General features: G+C 46.1%; 1 protein-coding gene across 2 annotated transcripts in view; it reads right to left on the reverse strand.

Annotated features, from left to right (window-relative positions):
• USP32 (ubiquitin specific peptidase 32) overlaps positions 1 to 18,071 on the reverse strand; it is a 240,770-nt gene that overhangs the window by 86,469 nt on the left and 136,230 nt on the right. For both annotated transcript variants that reach the window (XM_044286239.1, XM_044286238.1), the window contains exons 11-12: positions 9,933 to 9,994; positions 9,727 to 9,829 (exon numbers count right to left, since the gene is read on the reverse strand). In XM_044286239.1, coding sequence (XP_044142174.1) covers positions 9,727 to 9,829; positions 9,933 to 9,994 — 165 coding nt within the window. The remainder of the gene's footprint in view (positions 1 to 9,726; positions 9,830 to 9,932; positions 9,995 to 18,071) is intronic.

An 18,071-nucleotide genomic window follows, 5' to 3' on the forward strand; every position in this document is an offset into this window, starting at 1 on the left:
AATGACATCAGAGCGCCCCATGCGCATGGATGACGTGCCATGCGATCACGTCATCCATGCGCCTGGGGCGCCCTGACCTGAATCCAATAGACAATCTATGGAAGGAACTAAAGCTCAGAGTTCATAGAAGGAGCCCACAGAACCTTCAGGATTTGAAGAGTGTTTGTGTGGAAGAATGGACCAAAATTACACCTAAGCAATGCATGCAACTAGCTTCTCCATACAGGAGGTGTCTTGAAGTTGTCGTCACCAACAAAGACTTTTGTACGAAGTAAATAAGTTTCAGCAAGCGTGTTCAATACTTTTTCCCTGTGTCACTTCTCATTATTACACATAATTTATGGACATCTATGGTTGGATTTCTTTGCATGTGTGGATTGGATGGGTTGTTACAGACATCTGGTGAGAATTTCATGTCAATAGTACGTTTAGAAATATAATTGGTGACGTGTTCAATACTTATTTCACCTGCTTGTATAGTAAGCACTTCAATTGTTACAGAAAAATGAATTGTAATTTTAAAACATTAATCGCCATGACATAACCATATTAAAGGGGTTTTCTGAGACATCCAGATGATAGGTAATCAGTATCTGCCTGTGGGGGCCTGACACCCCAGACCCCCGCCGATCAGCTGTTTGAGACGGCACAGGTGCTCGCAGTAGCGCCACGGCTTTTCACAGCTTAGCCTAGGCCAGGTTCATCAGTTACATGGCCTAGGCACAGGTCAGGCCTACTGAAGTGAATGGGGCTGAGCTGCGATACCAAGAACAGCCACTATACAATTTACAGAGCATTGCTTGGGAACTGAGAGAAGGCCGCGGAGATACTCTGAGTGCCAATGCGTTCTCAAACAGAATAAACAACCGGCGCTCACAGAAAATAAGTATACCTAGCTAAATAGACTGACCAGCTAGAACATTAAAAGCATAATATTGAGTAGGTCTCCTTTGTGTGGCAAAAACAGTACAGACCAGTACAAGCATGGACTCCACATGAGAGCTGAAGTGGTCCTGCGGCATTTGCCACAAAGATATTAGCAGTGGATCCTTTAAGGGGGTTGTCTCGCAAGGAAAATGGTTTGTAGTTAAAGCCAGCCATAATTATAAGCAATTTACACTTATTAAAACAAATTCTTATATCCCCAAATATTTCAGGAATTATGTTAGTATAGCGCCCCCTGGTATTTTATTGGATAGACTTTGCCGGGTCCATCTCAGTAAAGTCTTGCTTTGGAGGGCTCTCTGATCTGGGGATAATAATAATGGGATGAATTTAAGCATTATTCTTTGTGGGACAACCCTTTTAAAAGGGGCTAGGTCATGACTGATCTAAAAAAAAAAAATTTAAAATCAGACATACTATAGTACATGGCAATCTTTTTCTAACAAAAGTAGAACCAGCCCTTTACCCTAAATTGATCTAGAGCTGTTACCATAACAGTACATATGGTTGGTGGCCGTCGAAAGAACAGAACTGAGCACGTACGGCCACCTTAGTAGGTGAACATGCACATTCCTATGTGGTTTAATCACCAGGGGGCACCATCATAAGTAAGTAAGGCTAATCTCTCACAACTGGAGAGGTTTTGTAATACAAATTAAATTACAAAAGTAACTAGTTTCTCATGCTGAATATTATAATAATATTTAATGTTGGCACTAGGGCTGAAACGATTCATCGATGTAATCGATTGCTAAAATAATCATTTGCTGCAGCCCTAGTTGGCACAACCCCTTTAAGGCATTAGACTTGCATTTCCACTAAATCCCACAGACACTTAACTGGACTGAAATTTAGGGAACGGGCCATTTTCCTTTTTTGCATTTCCGTTTTATTTTATTCTTCTGTTTACATAGATGAGGGCTTCTTTTTTGTGGGACAAATTGTACTTTCTAATGGCACTATTGCATACGATGAAATGGGAAGCTGGCAAAAATTTCCAAATAGTCACAGTTTTATGGGTTTTGTTTTAATAGCATTCCCTGTGTGGTAAACGCGATCTGTAACCTGCATTCTATGGGTGTGATTACAACAATACAGATTTACATAGTTTTTCTTGTGTTTTAATACTGAAAAAAATAAAAATCTTGAAAAAATAAAAATGAATCATGTTCTTTTTTCGTTGCCATATTCTGACCCCCTTAACTTTTTATTATACTTATGGCAATGGAGCAGTGTGGTGGTTCATTTTTTGCGGGACGATCTTGGGGTGTGTATGACGTTTTGATCAATTTTTATTCAATATTTTGGGAGGGAAAGCGACAAAAAAATTGTGAATTTGTCATTCTGTTTTATTTTCCATTATGCTGTATGGTATAAATATTTTTTCTATTTATATACTGTGTACCAGCAATATTCTCTCTAATCAAACTAGGACCCTTTTCAAATATACCTTTTATTATTTATCTTTAAATTATATGCCCCATATTGGTGGCTGATACCATGCAGAAGTGCAGACCTCGGGCCGGATACTTATTACTAAACATATAGCATCCACCACATTTGTGACGTACATACAAGTAGTAGTAGTAATAAGATATCGGGCATATATTTTAAAGATAAATAATAAAAGGTATATATTTTAAAAGGGTCCTAGTTTGATTAGAGAGAATATAATAAATAAGAGGACCTACTACTATCTCAAAACATTAGAAAAACGTGTTAATATGTGTACCAGCAATACCCTACAAGACCTGCCATTTTGGACATGCTCTTTCATCACATTTTAGCCCTCAGATTGCCCATTCTTTCTGCTTCCAATACTTCAGCTTTAAGAACTGACAGCTGCCTAATATCTCCCATCCCTGGACAGGGCTATTTTTATGAGATAATCAATGTTATTCACTTCACCTGTCAATGGTATTAATATTTAATATGGCTGACCGGGGTATGAGGCTAACCCAACAGCTTTAAGGTATATTAAGCATCTATTGTGCGCCCCCATACAGAAACCCATGGACTACAACAGATGACTACAGCAAGTTTACCCTTCATGGGTTGAAGTTAATAAATTCTTAAAAGCGAGTAAACAAATATTATTTTGAAACCAATATATGCAGGAGTTTATGCCCATTCCTGAAATATACAGTCTTTTAGAATTCCTACAGAAAACAGAGGTTTTTTTTTCCATTGATCTGTTCCATTTTCGGCCGGGGAATTGCTGAAGGCAATGTTTTGACCTATTGCAGACAGGGCAGAAGAGGGAGACTCCTGATCCAGTGCAGAAGAGGAAGGGGCATGCCTGACGCAGAGAGGATTTATTCTTAGTATAAATAAAATGGCATCAAAGAATACCACTTTAAAGGGGTTGTATATCCCCATTTTCACCCAGGCAGCCCCCCTGACTTGAGTATTGGAGCAGTTAATGCTTAACTGCTCCGATGCGCTCTTTTGCCCTGCGCTGAATCAGGCAGGGAAAAGGCATTTTCTGGAGTTTCTGTGACGAACCGGGCTCTCCTTAGGGCTGCCAGGCGGAGGCTTCCGCCCAGCAGTGAGCCTGGTGACGTCACCGGCACTGATGAGGGGGCTTTAGCACTGCCCTAGCCTGTAAAACGGCGAGGGCAGAGCTAAAGCCGGCCCATCAGAGACGGTGACGTCACTGAACACACTGCTGGGTGGAAGCTTCCGTCCGGCAGTGTGTTATTGTAAATAAAAGAGCCCTTGCCCTGCGCGATCCAGCGCAGGGCAAGGGAGAACATCGGATAATGAAATGCTCCGATGCTCTTGTCAGGGGGGCTGCCTGGGTGAAATTATGGGTATGTCCAGGTTCAGCTCTGAACCCGGACAACCCCTTTAAGCGAGTTTTACACTAGCATGAGGCTTGTCCAGCAGGCTGTTCCAGTAAGGAAACAGCCTGCCGGATCCGTACTGAGAAGTTCATCCCGGCCTCATTCACTATAATGGGGACGAGCGGGAGATGTGGCAGCAGCACGGTAAACATGTTGAGAGGTGGCAAGACAAGCCTAACGCTAATGTGAAAGAAGCCTAAGTGATAGAATATTTAATTATTTTATATGCATTTTTTTATATTCATGGCTTCTTTAAAGAAGAATATAAAAATGGCAGTGGCGTGCCCATCAGCGAAGTATATACTGCTGTTCACAGCTCAGCATCTTAGGCTACTTTCACACTAGCGTTCGGGCGGATCCGTTCTGAACGGATCCGCCCATAATAATGCAGACGGAGGCTCCGTTCAGAACGGATCCGTCTGCATTATATTAGCTAAAAAAAGCTAAGTGTGAAAATAGCCTGGGACGGATCCGTCCAGACTTTCAATGTAAAGTCAATGGGGGACGGATCCGCTTGAAGATTGAGCCACATTGTGGCATCTTCAAACGGATCCGTCCCCATTGACTTACATTGTAAGTCTGGACGGATCCGCACGCCTCCGCACGGCCAGGCGGACACCCAAACGCTGCAAGCAGCGTTCAGCTGTCCGCCTGTCCGTGCGGAGGCGAGCGGAGCGGAGGCTGAACGCCGCCAGACTGATGCAGTCTGAGCGGATCCGCCTCCATTCAGACTGCATCAGGGCTGGACGGCTGCGTTCGGGTCCGCTCGTGAGCTCCTTCAAACGGAGCTCACGAACGGAAACCCGAACGCTAGTGTGAAAGCAGCCTTAGCTGTACCCAAAAAAAAAAAAAAAAGACCTTTATTTAGCATAGTAAAAGCCAATACAAATGTTCACCGTCTAAAGTGCAGAGTCTACGCGTTTCGGATTGTGATGCTTACTGGTGACAAATGTTGCGCATATTGAGACAAACACATATAGCTAAACCTGAGCAACAGGATTGTTTTGGCAGGTCACATGCTATAATATAATAACTAATGATAATGAAAACCTGTTACAATGTGTGCATCTCAGCCTGTGCAGCCTTTATCATGAGTAAGGATCACTATCCCACGATCTGAAACACGTAGACGCTGCGCTTTAGACTACTTTCACACTTCCAGCAGAGACCAGCCTGCTGGAATTCACCGGATGCGACATTGCTGGATGCAGACAGAATGTCCGCTGGCCCCAGTAAGTATAATGGAGTCCAAGGGATAGATCCATACGCATTCCAGCAGACAAGCAGAGAACAGGGCGGACACAAACCACTGCCAGCAAGTGACCGCTACACTATCATTAATGTAAAATCAAACTTATTAAAACTAAGAAAATACATAATCTTATTAGTTTTTCCCTTAAATAAAGGTTCTAGTACATTGGAGCAGCAAATTTCAATCCTTTCACACTAATGACAAAATCACGACTTTAGGGATGAGTGCATCATACAGTCCCTATTGAACCATTCCTTCTAAACATGCGGTGCCAAGGATCCTGCCTGTGCTTTATAATGTCTTTTTAAATGCACTGCTGGCAGCTTGGAAGATTCTATGTGCAGCCTACGTACATTTTCATATCAGTAGATAAGGTTTATGATATTACACATTAATGACATTAACTGTTTACCGCATAATGATATCAGTACTAATAAATAAAAAAATCTCTGTGATCTGTCTCGCTGCATTTTCAAGCTAAAAACATCAGTCGTATGTGTGCGGCAGATGTCAGGTCTTTAAAGATGGTGCCTGTTCAAGAGATAAAGTGGCGCCATAGCCAGAGAGTGCTCACTGTTCTACGTAGCAGACATCTGCCAGCAGTGTCCACGATAAGAGTAAATGACCATCATGAACATTTAAAGGGAACCTGTCATCAACTATATGCTGATCTGACTGAGGGCAGCATAAAATAGTGACAGAAATGCTGATGTCAGCGGTGTGTCACACATCAGCTAAAAGTAAGTGGTTGCCGAGAACCAGCATCATAACCATTGCAGCCCAGGTCTTGGAAAGAGTCAAATCTACCTGAGAAGAGTCCTGGTTATTCATCATCTCCTGCACTCTCACCCATCTGCTGATGATTGGCAGTTCTCTCCTAGAGAGAAAGGGAGAAAACTAGGTAGAAGCCTGTCAGTCATTAGCAGGTGGGCAGGAGAGCAGGAGCTCATGAATAACCAGGACTCTTCTCAGGTGGCCGAGACTCTTTTCCAGGCCCAGTCTGCAATGATTGTGATGTTGGTTCTCGGCAACCACTTACTTTTAACTTATCAATGACAGACCGCTGACATCAACTCACCTGTCTCTACTTTATTCTGCCGTTAGTATGGGCAACATAAAGTAGATGACAGGTTCCCTTTAAGCTCACAGATGCCACCACAGCATTTGAGATTTTTGGTTTCAAACTTGTGAAGGCTCCCAGGACTGCATAGGAACATAGAAACTTTCTATAGACTACACTAGTTATGCAGCTTATGGTATAAGCAATCTAATGATCCCATGTTCAAAAGGGGACAAAAATAAAGTTCAAAAAGCTTAAAAAATATATATAAAAAAAAAATCAAAACCATCTCCATTTCCCCAATTTCTTTTTTATATGTAAAAAAAATTACATAATTGATATTGCCACATTCAAAAAATGCCTGAAATATTAAAATATTTAACTTATTTTTTTTTTTTTTTTACTTTTAGCCCCCTTAGGGGCTAGAACCCTTGTCCTATTCGCCCTGATAGATCTCTATCAGGGTTAATAGGACCTCAGACTGTCCCTGCTGCTCTGTGCACACAGCAGCAAGGGAGCCGACTATGGCAACCAGGGCTTCAATAGCATCCTGGCTGCCATGGTAACCGATCGGAGCCCAGGGCCGGTGCAAGGATTTTTGCTGCCCTGGGCAAAGATCCATTTTGCCACCCCCTCATGTCACTCACTCACCGACAGACAGACATACACTCACCGACAGACAGACATACACTCACCGACAGACAGACATACACTCACCGACAGACATGCACTCACCGACAGACATGCACTCACCGACAGACACGCACTCACCGACAGACACGCACTCACCGACAGACACGCACTCACCGACAGACACGCACTCACCGACAGACACGCACTCAATGACGTACACAGAAACTCACTGACAGACACACACTCACTCACTGACAGACATACACCTACCCACTGAAACACACACACAGAAACTCACTGGCAGACACTCACTCACTGGCAGACAAACACACACATACACTCACTGACAAACATACACATACTCACTGACAAACACACAGACACTTACTGACCGACAGACATCCACGCTCACTGACATACACTCACTGACTCACTGACATACAGACACTCAATGACCGACACACATACATTTACTGACAGAAAGACAGACATACATACACTCACTCACTGACAGACACACACTCACTCACTGACAGACATACACCTACCCACTGAAACACACACACAGAAACTCACTGGCAGACACTCACTCACTGGCAGACAAACACACACATACACTCACTGACAAACATACACATACTCACTGACAAACACACAGACACTTACTGACCGACAGACATCCACGCTCACTGACATACACTCACTGACTCACTGACATACAGACACTCAATGACCGACACACATACATTTACTGACAGACAGACATACATACACTCACTCACTGACATAGATACACAGGCAGACACTCACTCAGTAAAACACTTAAACACTCACCTCCCTGGGGTCCAGTGTGGTGCAGCTCCTGAGTCCTCCATTGCGCCGTTTAGTATGCCGGGGCCGGAATGATGTCATATTCCGGCATCACAGAGGGTGCACGAGGGAGGAGTGGGGAGCTGCTAGAACAGCCTAACTTGCTGCTCCCCTCCTCTCCTACGGTAATTTACTGGCAGAGCAGGCACCTGCCATCAGGGTAAGCAGATGCCTGCTCTGCCATATTTAAGAAGGACCTCCACCTCCTGGCCCCCCTGTAATGGCGCTGCAGCCCCAGTCAGGGGGATCCCACCAGGGTGACCCCAGCAGGCCGGCGTCCCTAGGCGAACGTCTAGTTCGCCTATATGGTTGGGCTGGCCCTGTCGGAGCCCCAGGCTTCCACTGCTGGGGCTCCGATCGGAACTGCCACTGAGGAGGAACGGAGAGGGGACCCTGTGGCCACTGCCACCAATGATTAATACTGGGTTTGGGGGGGGGGGGAACACTGCTTCCTTCTGAATATCGGTAAAAACCGATAATCGGTCGATCCCTAATTATATATATATATATATATATATATATATATATATATATATATATACATACATACATACATACACACACACACACACACACACACACACACTTTCCATGACTCCTGAAGGGGCGCCAGTCCCCTTCACCTGGCGCTCGGTCACCGGATGAATCACCCAGTTTCTGGGTGCCTCTACACTCAATTGTATCTGCACCCACAGGAATCTGCTCATCAAGGCCAGCATTGCGCCGGATATTGATATTGATCTGAACAACGGGGAGATGCAGCGCGACTGTGCAGGGATCAGGAGTGACACAGGTATGGGAGTGGGATAAGTATGACCTGTAACAATAAGTGATTAAAAAAAACATATGTAGCCCAAAATGGCATCAATAAAAATGACAGTTCACCCCACAAAAAAGAGCCCTTACACAACTCTACAACTATATATGGAAATATAAAAAAGTTGTGTGGGTCAGAATATGGTGACCTTGATTAGGTGGTACATATAGCTGCGCAGGCTCTTCCTCTCATCAGTTGCTGGATGCACAGAGGTAACTAGGAGCAGCACACGATATGTGCAGGGCCTGCGCTCCTGAATGTAGATGCCCAACGGCATAGGTAGGTTTAGAGTATGAACTGCCTGACTGAGACCACCTTGGCGCTGGTAAGGTATTGAAAGGTATTAAAACAGCAAATATAATCCCTATAATCGTATAATTATATTTAATAAGAAACGAGAAAAAAGTAACAAAAAAGGAAGGTAGTAAAAGAACTGCAGGCACTGATTTATTACTTTGTGTACGTTCCTTTAAGAGAAATTCAAGATCTGGTTAAAATTAATGTTGGGGCTTTTAGGCCTGAAAGGGAATGTAATGAAGGTTTCCTGTTTTACTACAGAATAATTTGATATTAGGAAATAGTACTTTATGGAAACACCTTAAGAAGATAACAAGATATCTTGGATAGTATACATTCATATAGCACTGTTATTATTGCTTCTGATCAGAAGTACAGCACTTTTAGTGGAGGAGATTCATGCATTTTCATACATGTCTCGTGCTTTTCAGCATTGCGCTGATGTTCTAATGCTTGGGGGCTGGAGATGTAGCACATGTCAAAGCGATGACAGTGGAAAGGAAAACTGTTACACTAATCTGTCAAAACACATTTTCACTAGTCCAACGGATGAGCCACACGAATCCTCTAATCAGGTCACCATTCAGCATTCTAAATTAAATGAACATCTTGTAGTAGTTTAAACGTAATGGAAACACAAATTTACTTGTGCCAATTATTAGGAGAAATAAATGGTAAAAAAGTTTTACAAGTAAATGTCTGGCCAAGTAGTGTGACGTACATTAGTGAACAAGCAAGCTGAAAATGGGGAACCCAGTCATACCCATCGCATCCCAGACTTAGTTACTCCGCCTGCCTCCATCAAAACATATGCATGTACCAATATGGTTCTCACCAGTTATAAATACATCTTTTGGAGCAAGAAGCTTCAATGCCATTTTCTATTGTGAAGACTAAATTGTGCTATTATTGATAATCAAGTTGCAAAAACAGAATTAATGGCTACAGGAATCATGGACAAAGACATCTATATCCTGAGTGCCATAAACTTGTAATAAAAGCTTACATATTTGACATATTCTTTCCACTGCTGCCACCACTGCATAGATATGAGAAACCAATTGTGCCCAAGTTGAAGGCCATGCCGACTCTCTCTTTCCAACCATCCCCTGCAAATAAAAAAAAAGAATATATGTTATAATATTAAGCTGTAAAACAAAATCTGACGCAAACCATGCAAAAAAAATAAAAATTTTAATAAACATGTTGCACCTGATAATCTGCCCTTCTTCTTCTGGAGTGGCTGGTCGTAAACCCAAAACTATGTGGCAAACCTAAAAAAATAAATAAAAAGAGAGGACGTTACAATGTAGATCTTCATATAAAGGCTGAAGTTAATAATAGAAATAATATTAGAAGAGCAAAATCAACTTTTATCCAAAGAACAAGTACATGTGTACAAGTCATTTCCTATATAGATTTCCAATTGACCTATGACTACCACCACTCACTAGGAGGGAGAAACTTAAAGGTGTATTCCAGCTTGTACCCCAATTTCAAATGTGGCCAGGACAGCGCTGTAACTGAAAAATCACTTACTCCGTTCCAGAGCCGAGTCTCGCAAAGCTCCTTCCATTCCCAGCGTGTAAACTTCCAGAAGTGGTCACTTGCTCTGCTGCAACCAATCACTGGCCTCAGCGATGACGTGTCCCCAAAGCAGCAGGTCACTGCTTGGTATGTCATTGGGGAGATGGCACTGCTGAGGTACTGTCCAGAAGTTTACAGGCCAGGGACCAGAGCGATCCATACCAGACTACTGGAATGGATTGTCGGGAAGCAGGTGGAATACCCCTTTAATACTGCCAGGGAGCACTTTGGGAGTAGGTAGTGAACCTAAAGCTGAAGTTTTTGGCTTAAAGGGCTTTTCTGGGAAACAAATGGTAATGTTGCATACAATAATAGTACAGAATTATTATAAGATTATTAGAAACTTTGTAATTATATCTTATCAGAGAAAAATGTATTTATCCCCCCTCCCCCATCTAAAAGTAACATTCTCTCTGAATGTCTTGAGAGAGAAAACAGGGTACGCTTCCCTCCCGACAATCGTCTGGCTCATCGGGCTGTGTAATACAGCCTTCATCTGTCATTCTAATCCTGCCTGTAATGATATCACCTCTGTGTATAGATAAGAAGATAACAGCAGTAAAGTGATCTGTACAGACCAAGAAGTGGTGCCTATTATTTGCCTTAGTGGCCAGTGCGAACACTGCAGGATTTTATTTTATGGTTTTTGTTTAAATATAGATATTGACATGAAAACTTAAAAATAACATCACCAAAAGATCTTTAAAAATATGTTAAACATACAAACATGATTTAAATAATAGGTCATTTTATGAGGACACATTTTCTTTAAAGGGGTTGTCTGGCCTTGATTTGGGCATAATCCAGTAGAAGCGAGGGGCTGGAGACCACGCTGATTTATCACAGAACAGCATTCTACAGCTGCTCTGTATTGGTAAAGGGGTTTCCGAGACTTCTATACTGGAGCTCAGACAGGAGCCACTGCGCTCAGCTAAATCCTGGCATAATACATCTGTACAGGGTACAGGGCATCGGTGTGCTGTGCCAGTATATAACCAAGCTTAAGGGGTGCTGAGACAGGAGCCACTCCGCTCAGCTAAGTCCTGGCATCATACATATGTACAGGGTACAGGGCACCGATGTGCTGTGCCAGTATATAACCAAGCTTAAGGTGAGCTCAGACAGGAGCCACTCCGCTCAGCTAAATCCTGGCATAATACATCTGTACAGGGTACAGGGCATCGGTGTGCTGTGCCAGTATATAACCAAGCTTAAGGGGTGCTGAGACAGGAGCCACTCCGCTCAGCTAAGTCCTGGCATCATACATCTGTACAGGGTACAGGGCACCGATGTGCTGTGCCAGTATATAACCAAGCTTAAGGTGAGCTCAGACAGGAGCCACTCCGCTCAGCTAAATCCTGGCATAATACATCTGTACAGGGTACAGGGCACCGGTGTGCTGTGCCAGTATATAACCAAGCTTAAGGTGAGCTCAGACAGGAGCCACTCCGCTCAGCTAAATCCTGGCATAATACATCTGTACAGGGTACAGGGCACCGGTGTGCTGTGCCAGTATATAACCAAGCTTAAGGTGAGCTCAGACAGGAGCCACTCCGCTCAGCTAAATCCTGGCATAATACATCTGTACAGGGTACAGGGCACCGATGTGCTGTGCCAGTATATAACCAAGCTTAAGGGGTGCTGAGACAGGAGCCACTCCGCTCAGCTAAGTCCTGGCATCATACATCTGTACAGGGCACCTGTGTGCTGTGCCAGTATATAACCAAGCTTAAGGTGAGCTCAGACAGGAGCCACTCCGCTCAGCTAAATCCTGGCATAATACATCTGTACAGGGTACAGGGCACCGGTGTGCTGTGCCAGTATGTAACCAAGCTTAAGGGGAGCTCAGACAGGAGCCACTCCGCTCAGCTAAATCCTGGCATAATACATCTGTACAGGGTACAGGGCACCGATGTGCTGTGCCAGTATATAACCAAGCTTAAGGGGTGCTGAGACAGGAGCCACTCCGCTCAGCTAAGTCCTGGCATCATACATCTGTACAGGGTACAGGGCACCGATGTGCTGTGCCAGTATATAACCAAGCTTAAGGTGAGCTCAGACAGGAGCCACTCCGCTCAGCTAAATCCTGGCATAATACATCTGTACAGGGTACAGGGCATCGGTGTGCTGTGCCAGTATATAACCAAGCTTAAGGGGTGCTGAGACAGGAGCCACTCCGCTCAGCTAAGTCCTGGCATCATACATCTGTACAGGGTACAGGGCACCGATGTGCTGTGCCAGTATATAACCAAGCTTAAGGTGAGCTCAGACAGGAGCCACTCCGCTCAGCTAAATCCTGGCATAATACATCTGTACAGGGTACAGGGCACCGGTGTGCTGTGCCAGTATATAACCAAGCTTAAGGTGAGCTCAGACAGGAGCCACTCCGCTCAGCTAAATCCTGGCATAATACATCTGTACAGGGTACAGGGCACCGGTGTGCTGTGCCAGTATATAACCAAGCTTAAGGTGAGCTCAGACAGGAGCCACTCCGCTCAGCTAAATCCTGGCATAATACATCTGTACAGGGTACAGGGCACCGATGTGCTGTGCCAGTATATAACCAAGCTTAAGGGGTGCTGAGACAGGAGCCACTCCGCTCAGCTAAGTCCTGGCATCATACATCTGTACAGGGCACCTGTGTGCTGTGCCAGTATATAACCAAGCTTAAGGTGAGCTCAGACAGGAGCCACTCCGCTCAGCTAAATCCTGGCATAATACATCTGTACAGGGTACAGGGCACCGGTGTGCTGTGCCAGTATGTAACCAAGCTTAAGGGGAGCTCAGACAGGAGCCACTCCGCTCAGCTAAATCCTGGCATAATACATCTGTACAGGGTACAGGGCACCGATGTGCTGTGCCAGTATATAACCAAGCTTAAGGGGTGCTGAGACAGGAGCCACTCCGCTCAGCTAAGTCCTGGCATCATACATCTGTACAGGGTACAGGGCACCGATGTGCTGTGCCAGTATATAACCAAGCTTAAGGTGAGCTCAGACAGGAGCCACTCCGCTCAGCTAAATCCTGGCATAATACATCTGTACAGGGTACAGGGCACCGGTGTGCTGTGCCAGTATATAACCAAGCTTAAGGTGAGCTCAGACAGGAGCCACTCCGCTCAGCTAAATCCTGGCATAATACATCTGTACAGGGTACAGGGCACCGGTGTGCTGTGCCAGTATATAACCAAGCTTAAGGTGAGCTCAGACAGGAGCCACTCCGCTCAGCTAAATCCTGGCATAATACATCTGTACAGGGTACAGGGCACCGATGTGCTGTGCCAGTATATAACCAAGCTTAAGGGGTGCTGAGACAGGAGCCACTCCGCTCAGCTAAGTCCTGGCATCATACATCTGTACAGGGTACAGGGCACCGATGTGCTGTGCCAGTATATACCCAAGCTTAAGGTGAGCTCAGACAGGAGCCACTCCGCTCAGCTAAACCCTGGCATAATACATCTGTACAGGGTACAGGGCACCGATGTGCTGTGCCAGTATATAACCAAGCTTAAGGGGAGCACAGACAGGAGCCACTCCGCTCAGCTAAATCCTGGCATAATACATCTGTACAGGGTACAGGGCACCGGTGTGCTGTGCCAGTATATAACCAAGCTTAAGGTGAGCTCAGACAAGAGCCACTCCGCTCAGCTAAATCCTGGCATAATACATCTGTACAGGGTACAGGGCACCGGTGTGCTGTGCCAGTATATAACCAAGCTTAAGCGGAGCACAGACAGGAGCCACTCCGCTCAGCTAAGTCCTGGCATAATACATCTGTACAGGGTACAGGGCACCGATGTGCTGTGCCAGTATATAACCAAGCTTAAGGGGAGCACAGACAGGAGCCACTCCGCTCAGCTAAATACTGGCATAATACATCTGTATAGGGTACAGGGCACCGATGTGCTGTGCCAGTATATAACCAAGCTTAAGCGGAGCACAGACAGGAGCCACTCCGCTCAGCTAAGTCCTGGCATAATACATCTGTACAGGGTACAGGGCACCGATGTGCTGTGCCAGTATATAACCAAGCTTAAGGGGAGCTCAGACAGGAGCCACTCCGCTCAGCTAAATCCTGGCATAATACATCTGTACAGGGTACAGGGCACCGATGTGCTGTGCCAGTATATAACCAAGCTTAAGGGGTGCTGAGACAGGAGCCACTCCGCTCAGCTAAGTCCTGGCATCATACATCTGTACAGGGCACCTGTGTGCTGTGCCAGTATATAACCAAGCTTAAGGTGAGCTCAGACAGGAGCCACTCCGCTCAGCTAAATCCTGGCATAATACATCTGTACAGGGTACAGGGCACCGGTGTGCTGTGCCAGTATGTAACCAAGCTTAAGGGGAGCTCAGACAGGAGCCACTCCGCTCAGCTAAATCCTGGCATAATACATCTGTACAGGGTACAGGGCACCGATGTGCTGTGCCAGTATATAACCAAGCTTAAGGGGTGCTGAGACAGGAGCCACTCCGCTCAGCTAAGTCCTGGCATCATACATCTGTACAGGGTACAGGGCACCGATGTGCTGTGCCAGTATATAACCAAGCTTAAGGTGAGCTCAGACAGGAGCCACTCCGCTCAGCTAAATCCTGGCATAATACATCTGTACAGGGTACAGGGCACCGGTGTGCTGTGCCAGTATATAACCAAGCTTAAGGTGAGCTCAGACAGGAGCCACTCCGCTCAGCTAAATCCTGGCATAATACATCTGTACAGGGTACAGGGCACCGATGTGCTGTGCCAGTATATAACCAAGCTTAAGGGGTGCTGAGACAGGAGCCACTCCGCTCAGCTAAGTCCTGGCATCATACATCTGTACAGGGCACCTGTGTGCTGTGCCAGTATATAACCAAGCTTAAGGTGAGCTCAGACAGGAGCCACTCCGCTCAGCTAAATCCTGGCATAATACATCTGTACAGGGTACAGGGCACCGGTGTGCTGTGCCAGTATGTAACCAAGCTTAAGGGGAGCTCAGACAGGAGCCACTCCGCTCAGCTAAATCCTGGCATAATACATCTGTACAGGGTACAGGGCACCGATGTGCTGTGCCAGTATATAACCAAGCTTAAGGGGTGCTGAGACAGGAGCCACTCCGCTCAGCTAAGTCCTGGCATCATACATCTGTACAGGGTACAGGGCACCGATGTGCTGTGCCAGTATATACCCAAGCTTAAGGTGAGCTCAGACAGGAGCCACTCCGCTCAGCTAAATCCTGGCAAAATACATCTGTACAGGGTACAGGGCACCGGTGTGCTGTGCCAGTATATAACCAAGCTTAAGGGGAGCACAGACAGGAGCCACTCCGCTCAGCTAAATCCTGGCATAATACATCTGTACAGGGTACAGGGCACCTGTGTGCTGTGCCAGTATATAACCAAGCTTAAGGTGAGCTCAGACAAGAGCCACTCCGCTCAGCTAAATCCTGGCATAATACATCTGTACAGGGTACAGGGCACCTGTGTGCTGTACCAGTATATAACCAAGCTTAAGGTGAGCTCAGACAAGAGCCACTCCGCTCAGCTAAATCCTGGCATAATACATCTGTATAGGGTACAGGGCACCGATGTGCTGTGCCAGTATATAACCAAGCTTAAGCGGAGCACAGACAGGAGCCACTCCGCTCAGCTAAGTCCTGGCATAATACATCTGTACAGGGTACAGGGCACCGATGTGCTGTGCCAGTATATAACCAAGCTTAAGGGAAGCTCAGACAGGAGCCACTCCGCTCAGCTAAATCCTGGCATAATACATCTGTACAGGGTACAGGGCACCGATGTGCTGTGCCAGTATATAACCAAGCTTAAGGGGAGCACAGACAGGAGCCACTCCGCTCAGCTAAATCCTGGCATAATACATCTGTACACGGTACAGGGCACCGGTGTCCTGTGCCAGTATATAACCAAGCTTAAGGGGAGCACAGACAGGAGCCACTCCGCTCAGCTAAATCCTGGCAAAATACATCTGTACAGGGTACAGGGCACCGGTGTGCTGTGCCAGTATATAACCAAGCTTAAGGGGAGCACAGACAGGAGCCACTCCGCTCAGCTAAATCCTGGCATAATACATCTGTACAGGGTACAGGGCACCTGTGTGCTGTGCCAGTATATAACCAAGCTTAAGGTGAGCTCAGACAAGAGCCACTCCGCTCAGCTAAATCCTGGCATAATACATCTGTACAGGGTACAGGGCACCGGTGTGCTGTGCCAGTATATAACCAAGCTTAAGCGGAGCACAGACAGGAGCCACTCCGCTCAGCTAAGTCCTGGCATAATACATCTGTACAGGGTACAGGGCACCGATGTGCTGTGCCAGTATATAACCAAGCTTAAGGGGAGCACAGACAGGAGCCACTCCGCTCAGCTAAATACTGGCATAATACATCTGTATAGGGTACAGGGCACCGATGTGCTGTGCCAGTATATAACCAAGCTTAAGCGGAGCACAGACAGGAGCCACTCCGCTCAGCTAAGTCCTGGCATAATACATCTGTACAGGGTACAGGGCACCGATGTGCTGTGCCAGTATATAACCAAGCTTAAGGGGAGCTCAGACAGGAGCCACTCCGCTCAGCTAAATCCTGGCATAATACATCTGTACAGGGTACAGGGCACCGATGTGCTGTGCCAGTATATAACCAAGCTTAAGGTGAGCTCAGACAAGAGCCACTCCGCTCAGCTAAATCCTGGCATAATACATCTGTACAGGGTACAGGGCACCGATGTGCTGTGCCAGTATATAACCAAGCCTAAGCGGAGCACAGACAGGAGCCACTCCGCTCAGCTAAGTCCTGGCATAATACATCTGTACAGGGTACAGGGCACCGATGTGCTGTGCCAGTATATAACCAAGCTTAAGGGGAGCTCAGACAGGAGCCACTCCGCTCAGCTAAATCCTGGCATAATACATCTGTACAGGGTACAGGGTTCAGGTGTGCTGTGCCAGTATATAACCAAGCTTAAGGGGAGCACAGACAGGAGCCACTCCGCTCAGCTAAATCCTGGCATAATACATCTGTACAGGGTACAGGGCACCGATGTGCTGTGCCAGTATATAACCAAGCTTAAGGTGAGCTCAGACAGGAGCCACTCCGCTCAGCTAAATCCTAGCATAATACATCTGTACAGGGTACAGGGCACCTGTGTGCTGTGCCAGTATATAACCAAGCTTAAGGGGAGCTCAGACAAGAGCCACTCCGCTCAGCTAAATCCTGGCATAATACATCTGTACAGAGTACAGGGCACCTGTGTGCTGTGCCAGTGTATAACCAAGCTTAAGGGGAGCACAGACAGGAGCCACTCCGCTCAGCTAAATCCTGGCATAATACATCTGTACAGGGTACAGGGCACCGGTGTGCTGTGCCAGTATATAACCAAGCTTAAGGGGAGCACAGACAAGAGCCACTCCGCTCAGCTAAATCCTGGCATAATACATCTGTACAGGGTACAGGGCACCGGTGTGCTGTGCCAGTATATAACCAAGCTTAAGGGGAGCACCGACAGGAGCCACTCCGCTCAGCTAAATCCTGGCATAATACATCTGTACAGGGTACAGGGTTCCGGTGTGCTGTGCCAGTATATAACCAAGCTTAAGGGGAGCTGAGACAGGAGCCACTCCGCTCAGCTAAATCCTGGCATAATACATCTGTACAGGGCACAGGGCACCGATGTGCTGTGCCAGTATATAACCAAGCTTAAGGGGACCTTAGACAGGAGCCACTCCGCTCAGCTAATGCCTGGCATAATACATCTGTACAGGGTACAG

The sequence above is a fragment of the Bufo gargarizans genome, chromosome 3 (assembly GCF_014858855.1).
Source record: "Bufo gargarizans isolate SCDJY-AF-19 chromosome 3, ASM1485885v1, whole genome shotgun sequence".
Classification (NCBI taxonomy): domain Eukaryota; kingdom Metazoa; phylum Chordata; class Amphibia; order Anura; family Bufonidae; genus Bufo; species Bufo gargarizans.